An 11,783-nucleotide genomic window follows, 5' to 3' on the forward strand; every position below is an offset into this window, starting at 1 on the left:
TCCTCAGTTTCAGCAAGCAGGGTTGTGTCATCTGCATAATGCAGATTGCTGACAGATCTTCCACCAATCCTGATGCTGCATTTCTCCTCATAGAGCCCAGCCTCCCGGATGATCTGTTCTGCACACAGGTTGAAAAGGTGTGGAGACAGGATACATCCCTGGCGTATGCCCTTCCCAATTGTGAACCACTCAGTGTTTCCTTGCTCTGTTCTGATGACTGTCTCTTGGTTTAAGTATAGGTTTCGAAGACCAGATGGGAGGATATCAAGGGTATCATCCCAAGAAGACTGGAAACGTTCATTACAAAGACAGAAGAGAAAGAAAAGACCAAAATGGATGTCAGAAGAAACTCAATATTGCACTGGAGTGCAGAGAAGCCAAAGCACAAGGAAGAATTCAAGATACTAAAGAGCTGAACAGAAGATTTCAAAAGGCAGCACGGGATAACAAAGCAAAATATTACAATGAAATGTGCGAGGAGCTGGAGTAGAACAAATTCAAACCTCGAGTTGCAATAATCAAGGATGCTTTAGGCAGAGTATTAAACAATCCAGGAGGTAGCAAAAGAAGTTGGAAAGAATATACTGAGTCATTGTATAGAAAGGAATTGGCAGACACAGAAGAATTTAATAAAACAACATATGAGCAAGAGCCTATGGTGATGAAGGAAGAAGTTCAAGCTGCTTTGAAGGAAGTAGCAAAAAATAAAGCCCCAAGAGTAGATGATATAGCAATAGACATATTTCATCTAACAGATGCTGCCCTGGATGTGCTCACCAAGTTGTGCCAAGAAATCTGGAAAACAACCACTTGGCCAACTGACTGGAAGAGATCTATATTTGTTCCCATTCCAAAGAAAGGTGACCCAACAGAGTGTGGAAACTACAGAACAATATCATTGACTTCACATGCAAGAAAGATTCTGCTGAAGATTATCCAAAAATGACTGGAACAGCACATCAGCAGAGAACTGCCAGAAGTCCAGGCTGGGTTTAGAAGGGGTCGTGGTACTAGGGATATTGTAGCTGATGTGAGATGGATCTTGGCTAAAAGCAGAGAGTACCAGAGGAATGTCTATCTGTGTTTCATTGATTATGCAAAAGCATTTGACTGTGTGGACCTTAACAAACTGTGGCTGACTCTGAGAAGAATGGAAATCCCAGAACACTTGATCGTGCTTCATCCCAATAGTCCCACTGAACCCACACCTGCCTCCTCCTAGCTTCCATCAGTGGATCTGACACCTCCCCTGGGGGCTATGCTGTTGTTGTTAGGTGCCTTTGAGTCAAGTGTGACTCACAGTGACCATGTGAACAACAGATCTGAACCCTGTCCTATCCTGTGCCATCCTCCTTATCTGTGACGTACTTGAGCCCATTGCAGCAGTCACTGTGTGCTGACCCTCCACCATTCCAAGCAGTGTCCCTCTCCAAGGGAACAGCCTCTCCTAACATGTCCAAAGAATGTGAGATGAAGCTTTATCATCTTTGCCTCCAAGGAGCACTCTGGCTGTACTTTCTCCAAGACATATCTGTTCTTTTGGCAGTCCATGGGACATTTTCAGTACTTTTCTCCAACAGCACAGTTCAAAGGTATCAATTCTTCTGTAATTCTTATTGTCCATCTCTCAGATGCATAGCAAGTGATTGAAAAGACCATGCAAGGCCTGAATCAGGTGCACCTTAGTCTTCAAACTGACATCATTGCTCCTCAATAATTGGAGAGGTCCTTGATTGCATGCCTGGTCCTTGATTGTATGCCTTTTCAATTATTTGAAACAGCTATTCTGTATCCTATATTCATACTTCTCACATCTATATGCAGAACAGATCATTTGGGAGGCTGCAATTTATAGCATCAGGAGTGGAAGAAGAGTCATCAACAACCTATGATATGCAGATGATATAGTCTTGCTTGCCAAAACCGAAGAGGACCTGAGACATTTGCTGCAGAAGGTCAAGGACTTCAGTCTTAAATATGGATTGAAGCTCAACATCAAGAAGACAAAGATTCTTACCACTGGGCCAACTGGCAACATCATGGTAGATGGAGAAGAGATTGAGATTGTTCAGTTTCAGTTTGTTTGGTTCCACAATCAACACTTTTGGTACCAGCAGTCAGGAAATCAAAAGACAAACTGCATTAGGTAAAATCTTCTGTCAGGGACCTCTCCAGAGTACTGGAGAGCAATGGTGTCAGTCTGGAGACTAAGGTATACCTGATTCAGGCCATAGTCTTTGCAATTACTTGCTATGCGTCAGAGAGCTGGACAATGACTAAAAATTAAAGAAGAAGAATAGATGCCTTTGAGTTGTGGTGCTGGAGAAGAGTACTGAACATACCATGGACTGCCAAGAGAAAACCAAGTCTGTCCTGGAGAGGATGAAACCAAGTTTCTCCTTGTAGGATTTCTTTGGGTATGCTGCCAGAAGGAGTCAGTCCTTGGAGAAGGACAACATGCTTGGAAGGGTGGCGGGAGAGCACAGAAGGGGATGACGCTGGAGGAGATGGATTGGTATAGTAACTGGGGTAATGGGGGTAGGTGTGTTAGAGACAATGAGACTGGCTCAGGTTAGGGCAGGGTTCAGAGCTAAGGTATATTATGAATTGCAAGTGACTTGATCGCACATAGCAACAATTTTGTCCCCAAATTTCTCTTCCAGGCCAAACACTTCCTGCCCATCAGGCTTCACTGGACAGTTTCCAATCCTCTTCACACTTACTATCCCCTTGATAAGCAGCGTGGCTTACGCTCCAGATGGGGGAGGGACCGGCGCAGATGCTCAGCTCTGGAGAGCACCATGCTTTCGCTCTTCTTCACATGCTCAGCATCCAGGCCAGCAGGTGCCTGGCACCTATTACGCTCATCTGCAGGGAACAAAGGAATGGAATCCCAAAAAGATCTCATTGTGTGCTGGATCCATAAAGAAGACAATGGTTTACTTCTCAGGAAGAAGATGAGCAGTTTCCTCTATAAAGATTTAGTCTCAGAACCCGGCGGGAGGCTCGTCATGAGTTGGAATTGACTCAACATCAGTGGGTCTGAGGGACCTTTTGGCTAAGTGCAGGGAACCGCACTTAGACTAGAAATTGGGAAGAAACTTCACTACCCTGACTATATTGTCACTTTGTACCTGCCTTATATTAACCGAAGGGATCCTGGTAGTGTGCTATGTGTTGGGCTGCTAACCAAAAGATCAAGGGTTTCTAAGTCTCTGCACACTTTCATTAAAATTAATAAATAATTTTTTTTAAAAAATCAAGGGTTAAAATCTACCAGCTGTTTTGCAAAACAAAGAAGTGCAGTCTCCTCCCATAAAGACTTCTAGCCTCCGAAACTTGATGAAGAGTCCCCCAGAGTCAGACTCACCTCGACAGCCCTGGATTATACTAACTAAGGGGTCTGGTGCCACAGTGAGCTATGTGTAGAGCTGTAAAGGTTTACAGCCTCAGACATCTGAAGGAGGGGCACCAGGAAATGGAATCGGCTTCACAGCAGTGGGGTTTAGATTAGAGCCTTGGTGGTGCAGTGTGATAAATGTCTGGAGGCTAACTGGAAGACTGGCAGTCTGAACCTGCAACCATTCCGCAGGAGAAAGATGACTATATCTGCCTCCGTGAAGATTCACCGCCTTAGAAATTCCAGAGTAGTTCTACTCTATCCTTCTAGTTTCACTCGGTGGGCATCAACTTGACAGCAGCAGAGGCATGGAGTTGTATATTGACTGCAAACAGCCTAGGGAACAAGAACCCTGCCAGGCTGGCCCTGGGAATTTCTTGTTTCTCCTTGGACATGCCCCTGTACACACAGCAGATCCCTCAGAGGTCAGCCACAAAAGATAGGTGCGCAGGGGGCTACCTACCTCCCAAGAGGAGGGAGATGAGGCCACAGGGGCCAGGCAGCCCTGGAAAACCCATGCCTAAGAGAGGATATGCTCTTCTGAGCCCTGGCATTTGAGCCCAGCATGGCTCCCATGCACCCCTGCTCTGGTCCTCCGGAGTGCCAGGCCTTCCTGGTGCCAGGGTTGCGCCGTCATCACACTCTTACATCTGTGTGTGCCTTCCAAGCCATGCAGTGCTCATTGTACTCTGCCTCACTGGCTCTCCCTGCAATCTCAGAGAGGGCCAGGAGCAGGCCTTAGTCTATCAGAACGTCACAGATGGAGAAATAGAAGCTCAGTGAGGTCACGTGGTCAGTGCTAGCGCTGAGACACTAATGGAGGGCTCCCAGTTCTAAGCCCTGAGTCCTTCTTTAAGCCACGCTGCCTCTTAGGGATCACACAAATGATCCAGAGAATCTTCTTGTCATTTGGAGGAAATGTACAAGCGAGGCCTAAGATACACCCAGAAGATCCCTGTGACCTGAAGTGGATAGGCACTTAGGCGATAGATAGATGGACCTATATTGTGGATGAGAAAACTGAGGAAGGAAAATCCCCAGCAGGACAACTCAGTGCAAAACCAGGAATAGAGTCCGAGTCCTATTCTTGATCTAGAGCACTTAGCTGACAGGGGAATGGAACATGGGCACACCTCTCTTCCTCTGCCTGCCCAGAGCAGCCCTCACTGTGATGCCAGCTGGGCCTGTGTGAGTCTCAGCACATTTTCTACCAGGAGTTCTCAGCTGACAGGCCTCCCTCCTCCAGTGCACTGTGGCTTTAAGTGAGGCCTGTGTGCAGTGGGTCTCCGTTGCCCTCATTTCGAGGCTAAAGACCTAGATAGAATGTCTAAATTTTCCTCCAGCTGACTGCTGCCCCAGATTTCGCCTCTCTGATGGATAAGTCTCTCTCTCCACAGTGGGAGTGTTACTCCATTCTATCCCTGGTTTCCTGCATCACTTGTCTTTATGTTGCTTACAACTCAGTTAAAGTCTCACTTCTTGTAACATGCAGAAGTGTACGAAGAGAACACCAGATCTCCAGCATGGGACCTGGAAGAGCATCTGGAGACAAGAGGGCGCCCATGACACCACTGAGCAGAGGGCTCAGGCCTGACAGGATGCTGAGTCGCCTCAAACTCCCACAATCCTAATGCAAATCCCCAACAGATTTGGGTTTAGTGATTGACGGAATGGTTGTGAAGTCCAGCTGGAAAAATAAATAGGCAATATCTGGGGGAAATACTGGAAAAAGGAAAATGAGAACGGACTGTCTTCCCAGATTAAAATGAAAATGTGATGTAAAGGTGTTGGAGCCTGCTGTGTCTGACCCAGCGATTCAGGCCCCACACGCTGACCGAGCATTCATTTTGGGCCAGATGCTGTGCTGGCATCAGAGGGCTCAGGACACAAAGAGGACATAAGACTTGTTGACTATAGAGGCTGTTGAGCTCAAGGAGGGGTGGTCCAGGCTTCCCGGGGACGAGCTAAGAGGGCGAGGACTTATCTAGAGTCCTTTCAGAACTGGACACTGAGTCAAGGATGCACCAGCCTGTGACTTGCTTGTGAAAGGACAGAGGCAAACGTGCAGGGAGAGGGGACTGCATCAGACCCTGTCTCCTGCAGCTTCAGACCCCAGGCAGCTCCAGTATTGAATGGGTGCTTAATACCCATGACGATAATGCTAACAGGAGACCTGGTAGCCAAGTGGTAAGGAGTTGTCCTGCCAATTCAAAGGCAGATGGTTCAAATCTACCAGTTGCTCCTCAGGAGAAAGATGGGAAATCTCCTAGTTTGCAATTTATATCTGAAAACCCCATAAAGGGTCAGCTATGCATCAGTTTTAATTTGTGGGTACATAACAACAACAATACTACCAGCAACAAATATGTATTAAGAATGTACTATATGGGGGGGCAGGGGGAGAGGGCTGGGCAGGTAGAGAAGTGCAGCAATGAATGAATGGAAATCCAAATTCTCTGTAAATGTTCATTAAAATTATTTAAAAAAAAGAATGTACTATAGTGGAGTGCATTTGGGGCAGGGTGGGGGAGGGGACAGAGTAAGGGGTCAGGGGTGGGGGAGGATTGTATACCAACGAAGAAATTTACCCTTTGCTTTTCAAAGAGAGGAGCAAACTAAGGGGAGGGGGGTAAAGAAAAAAGTGCAACAATGAATGAATGAAAATCTAAAATATCTGTAAATGTTCATTAAAATTAATAAAATAAAATTTTTAAAAAAAGAATGCACTATATGCCAAGCATTTCACATATAACATGTTACTTATTCATCATAACATCCTTGGTAGAACAGAATGTTTCCTTTTTTAAAAAAAAATTCCATTTTTTAATATGAGGATGTTGATATTCAGAGAGATCAAGTAACTTGCCTAAGAGCACACAGCCACAAATGATACAATTCAAATGCAAACATAGGCAGCCTGGCTTCAGAGTCCAAGTCAGTAACCACTGCCCTTCCTCAAGCTGCAGGATGGTGGACAACACTCTGAAATATGCAAGGTGTGCTGACGTGGGAAGTCTAAATGAAGGGACTCCAGTGTCTCCTCAGCTATCAAATGAAGCAAGGATCTCCTTTATCCCACAGGCTAACCTGTTGGCAACATGTTGATTCCAACTCAAAGTGACTTTATGAAACAGAACAGAAATCTTTCTATCGCTTGAAAACTTGCCCCACAGACTGCTACATCTTTCTCCACAGGGTGAAGAAATCCACAAAGTGGATTTGAACTGCTGAGCTTTTGGGTAGCAGCTGAAACCGTAACCACTGCATCACCAGGGCTTCTAAGGCTTGTCCCCCTTAGGACTTGTACTGTTGATATTTAGAGAATGAAGGGTGTTCTGAGCTCATGAAATCCAATCGCCATATAGTGCCAGAAGCCTGGCTGTGGATAACAGAGGCCACCCACAACCTCCCATGAATACCACCATTGACAAGCAGCTCAAGAACATTTTGGACCATTCTTGCCTAGAAGGGTGGCACCAGCCTTTTGCTTTCCTCCCAGAGGCTGGCAAGGAGAACACACCTCTTGCCAAGAAGCTGCAGCAAGTCCCAAGCACTGTCATCTCACTTGGCCCCCGGCACGGCCCTATTTTATTTTCCAGCAAATTGTGCATCCAGCTCTCATACATCATTCCCTAATGCTGGACACCCAAGCCAGTGCCCTTTGGTTGTTAAGAACTTCACAGGGTGAGGGGTGTGTGAGGAGGGGCAGGGATGCCAAGTGTACACCTACCTCTCTCTGTTCCCTCTGCAGACAGAGTTCTTCTGTCTCTTCCATCAGTTTGTCTGCCAAAGCAAGCACACACATTCTCACAGAGCTAGCTCCAGCTCAAAGGCCTGGGGGTGGGGGGGTCATCCCAGCCTCTCCCAAGGATGAGGTGTGTATTACCACGATCATGAGAACCAGAGAGTTGGATCAAGTTCTGGCGATGGACACTACTCCATCGTCTTGAGCTGCCACCCTCCCAGGGACAGCGGTGCCTGCTTTGTACGTGCAAAAGCAATGGTAGAGTCTCATCCTTGGAGTTCAAGTGGGTCCCTGCATGACACCACCTCACGCCTACAGTAGAGGGGTACCCCCAGCCTTCTTCCCACTATACTAGTTTCTGGCTAATGAGGGAGAACTGGATCTTAGGGGTAAAGGAGTGTCTGGAGCAGGCAGAGGGAAGCCAGCGCTAAGGTCCAAAGTTTCTGCCAGGACCTAGGAGCTCCATGTAAAGGTCCGAAGCCCCATGCTCACCTTCTCTCCAAAACAGAATGCACTTACTAGGGCTCAGTGACCTAACTCTTGTGGTCTAATGGGAAAGGGCAAAGTGGGAAGTGGATTCAAACCATCCAGTTTTTGTTTAGCTTAATTCACCACATTACAATTCACCACTTAAAAGATCCCTGGAAAGCAGGGACTATTTTCATCTCCATTTTAAGGCTGAGAAAACAGAGACTCAGAGAGGCCAAGCTGTCTTCAGAAAAAAAACAGCTAAAAGGCACATGACAAAGTGGAGTCCAGCACTCTTAACAAACTAAAACTTTCTGCCATCGCGACTCGGGATAACTGCATGTGTTATGGGGTAGAACCCCTCCGTGGGGCTTTGTTGGCTGTAATCTTTACAGGAGGGAGATCTGGTGGCTTACTGGTATGACATTGTGCTGCCAACCCAAAAGCACACAGTTCAAATCCACCAGCTGCTCTGGGAGAGAAAGATGGGCAGTGTCCTCCTGGGTGATTTACAGCCTCGGAAAACTTACTGGAGGAGCAGCAATGAGTCAGTTCCAAAGCCACGACAGCACAAAACAACAACAATCTTTAAAGAAGCATTTCATTAAAGGTCTGTTTTCCAGTCCATCCCTCCAGCCAACCTAAATATTCCTGCTTTTCCTTGGCCAGCTGCAGGCCTTGGGCCTCCAGACTTTTGATCATGGCTTCTCCTAGCTGGGCATTCTTCCAGGTCCTGCAGAGGAAGGGCAGATGGGAAAGAAGGGAGAAGAGGAAGATCAACATCGTCAGAACAGAAAGGAGAGGAGAAGGGATGGGCACATCTGTCTTCATCCATCCTTTCTCCTCCAGAATCTCAGCACAAGCTCAGGGCTCTGGGCACACCACCAGCATCGATCGGTTACTGTAACTGGGGGACAGACTAGGCTGTAAAGTGCGCCATTGAGGGCTGGGCCAACAACACTCTCAGAGAGCAGGGAGGAGAGTGCTTCCTGGGCTGAGAGCATCTCCAGAGCGCAGAATGCCCACAACTTACCTGAGGCCTGGCATGTGCACACTCAGAGTTAAGGGCTGAACTAAATGCAGCTCTCAGTTCACAAGGGCAGGTGCCAGACAGGAGGCCACGTGCAAATGGACAGTGCTGGGTGGGAATGTTCATGATCTGGACCCAGATTTACAAAATCCCCAGCCGGGTTTTGAATAGGTTCTTACTAGGATTAATGAATGGTTCTTAGGGAGGTAGGGTGAGTGTGGGGAGGTGGCTAGCTCTAAGGTATGATACTGAACTGGCTCCTAAGAGTTGGAGACACACAGGTACCACATCAGCCCCCTGTGACCCTAGACAAGCAATGACTTTCAAGAATCATGTCAAAGACCCCTCACAGACTCCCTAAAACCTGCCTGTTTGCCCTTGCCCCACATCACCCACTCCCACAGCTCTGTCCTCAAGGACACCGCAAAAGATCCTTACCCATCTAGCTCTCTCCTGGGACCTCACTGCCCACTAGGGACCCAGCAGGAGGGCAGGGAGCTTATAGGCAGCTCAGCCCATACCTCCCTCCCCTTCTGGGCCCTCACGTGGCCCCACTTCCAGTAACCACTTACACCTTTCCAGACTCCTGCAGCATCTCCAGCCACTGGGTCTGCTCAAACTCGGACTCGGCAGCCAGCACGATGTTCCCCTGCCAGGAGGAGCCACAGAGCTGCTTGAGAGGTGGGGCTCCCAGAAGCTCTTGAGGCTGGGCTCACAGCTCTGTTCCCCCTCCCAGCCTTCCAGAAGACCTCTGAAAGGGGCTTCCCAGAGAGCCTGGGGATGAACCAGGCTGAGCAGAGAGCTTAACTCACGTGGAAGTCCTGGTGGGAGATCTTCATAGCATAGGGCATGCTGGGCTCTTCCTTGGCCTCCACCAGGCAGCCCCCCAGAGGGATGACACCCTGAGGAAGAACCAGAAGAGGCAGCCCAGTCTCAACCCAGACCCAGTCACACAGGCACCCCTGAGGGCCTCTGTCAAAGCCAGGTCCTGCTATGGGCCTCGGGGTGGAAGCTAGACCCTGAACCACTGGACAGAGGCCAGTTGACCCCCATAGAGGAAGGGAGACTTGGAGGCACAGGAGAATGGTGGACCTAAAGCAGGAGGGTGGCAGGGATTCTGTTCTCCAGAGAGATCTGCTGACGAGGCTCTGCTGGGCTGAGCAAGACCACAGAACATCTTCCCCCCTCACAAGGGCCCACCCCTGCTGCCTGCACCGGACCCTTCCCAGCTGAGGCCCTGGAAGAGGCCGTCTCACCTTGGGATGTATATTGAAGTATTTATTGGTTTCAAAGCTCTTTTTCTCACTCTCAGAGTAGTAGAGCAGAAAGCTCTCTTTGATGATGAAAAACCTGCAGTGCGGAAGAGGAACAATCATGGTAGGAGGCGTGAGCCTTGGGAGGACGACATTCACTCTTGGGAACCATGGGCTCACAGAGGGAGCACCTGGGGACAGAGAGCAGACTCATCCTCCTCAGTTCAAGTCCCACATCTGGGCAAATGGCTCCACTGGCCAGCTGCGCTCCCCCACAGGCTGCCTGAGGTGGGGCCAGCAGGCAGCTGAAAGGGGGAGGCCATGGCTGGCCTCTGAGCCTGGCTGCTCCCATCATCCCTGAACCAGCACCCTGGCAGAAGCATTCTTAGTCCTTCCCCTCAGGAACCTTTTGTCCCTTGAACCACCATTTCCGTTCACTGAGGGTGTGCCCCAGCACAGGGAGGGTGTGCCCCAGTGCAGGAAGAAGGGGGGTGGGATTTCAGATTCCAAGTTGGCCCTTTTGGCAAATAATAATGAAAGGTGACAGTCAAATGGAACTGGGGTACGAGGTTACGGAGGACAGACACCCTGCACTGTGATCTTGCATTCTCTTCTGTCTCTAGTGGCTCCAGAGCCTCTTTCTGGGACTCAGGTGTGAGTTAGGATTTCTGTGACCTGATAGTTTCTGGCTGTTGGGGAGGTCACATGTTGATGCCAACATATTAAGCACTTACACTGACCCTATGGACTCTTTGGAACTAATGAGTGGGGCTGACTGTGACATGACACCAAGGGCCTTTCAGTGGAACACTGGCCCTGAGCTCAGGACACACCGGATGACCCACTCCTTCCTCCCGGGGTCCTGCTAATGAGGGTGCACTCACGGGTGGATGGTGGGCACTAAGAGTAGTGGCGTGCTGGCTCAGAGGGGCCACTCAGATATCACTCTGTATTCAGTGATATCACATTGGTAGCTTGATATCAGCCAGAGTAGGAGGAATGACCCACAAAAGTCACTGAATGCTATAAACCGCTGCCCCCACCTCCGTCTCTGCTCGTAAACATTCACCGGCACACCACAGTGAGGGCCTTGAAGAGCCGCTGATGCACGTGATGGCACCTTTTCAAGGTTCCCCCAGCTACGTGAAGGCTCCAGAGGCCACAGCTGCTAAGGGAAAGTCCCTGGCATTCCTGATAGCTAGCTAGCTTTGTGTCTTCACAGCAGGGACGCTCAGCTCAGCTTTGTCCTTGGCTCTAAGCTTCCCATCAGCCTATTCCACCACCCACTGATAATGGTAACTCTTCTCCCATGTCTATCTACGCCCAGTGGGGGAAGAGCAGATTGTCAGCACCTCCCACAGAGCTGCTGTGACCTGCGGGGAGTCCAGCCCCCTTCTCAACTTTTCATCCATCTGCCCACCCCCCTCCATGCTAGTAAACATGGCCTGCTAGTGGCCAACTGTTGAGCACGTGGCCCTGCACCTCACCAGGTCTCCCACTATCTTGCAAATACAGATTCTGATGTTCTACCTGGAACATATGTCCTCCACCTGTTCTTCACCTGGCTAGACCCTTCTCAGCCTTGGCCACCAGCCCAAGCCACACTGACATCCCCGCTCCCTTCACCACCTTGACTCACTGGAAAGTGAGGCCCAAGTCCCTTAGTTCTGTGGGCCTCGACAGACATACCTTGATTGTTCTAGGGGAAATTCAGAGGGTAGTGAGAGCACGGGATTTGGGAGCAGACAGGAGGACTAGGCAATTAGCTTCACCTCTCTAAGCCTCTGTCATTCAGATATATGCACCAACAACCAGAGCCAAGGAAGAAGAAATAGATGATTTCTACCAACTTTTACAGTCGGAGATAGATCGAACATGCAATCAAGA

The 11,783-nt window shown here is 49.0% G+C and overlaps 1 protein-coding gene across 1 annotated transcript in view; it reads right to left on the reverse strand.

Moving 5' to 3' along the window:
- The window catches only part of PLEKHD1 (pleckstrin homology domain containing, family D (with coiled-coil domains) member 1), a 36,319-nt gene that overhangs the window by 10,116 nt on the left and 14,420 nt on the right, over positions 1–11,783 (reverse strand). Inside the window, exons 2-6 of the mRNA XM_006884742.1 lie at positions 9,900–9,993; positions 9,456–9,545; positions 9,216–9,292; positions 8,255–8,346; positions 7,131–7,183 (exon numbers count right to left, since the gene is read on the reverse strand). Coding sequence (XP_006884804.1) covers positions 7,131–7,183; positions 8,255–8,346; positions 9,216–9,292; positions 9,456–9,545; positions 9,900–9,993 — 406 coding nt within the window. The remainder of the gene's footprint in view (positions 1–7,130; positions 7,184–8,254; positions 8,347–9,215; positions 9,293–9,455; positions 9,546–9,899; positions 9,994–11,783) is intronic.

Source organism: Elephantulus edwardii, unplaced genomic scaffold (genome assembly GCF_000299155.1).
Source record: "Elephantulus edwardii isolate Elephantulus edwardi_28Jun2011 unplaced genomic scaffold, EleEdw1.0 scaffold00037, whole genome shotgun sequence".
Lineage (NCBI taxonomy): Eukaryota > Metazoa > Chordata > Mammalia > Macroscelidea > Macroscelididae > Elephantulus > Elephantulus edwardii.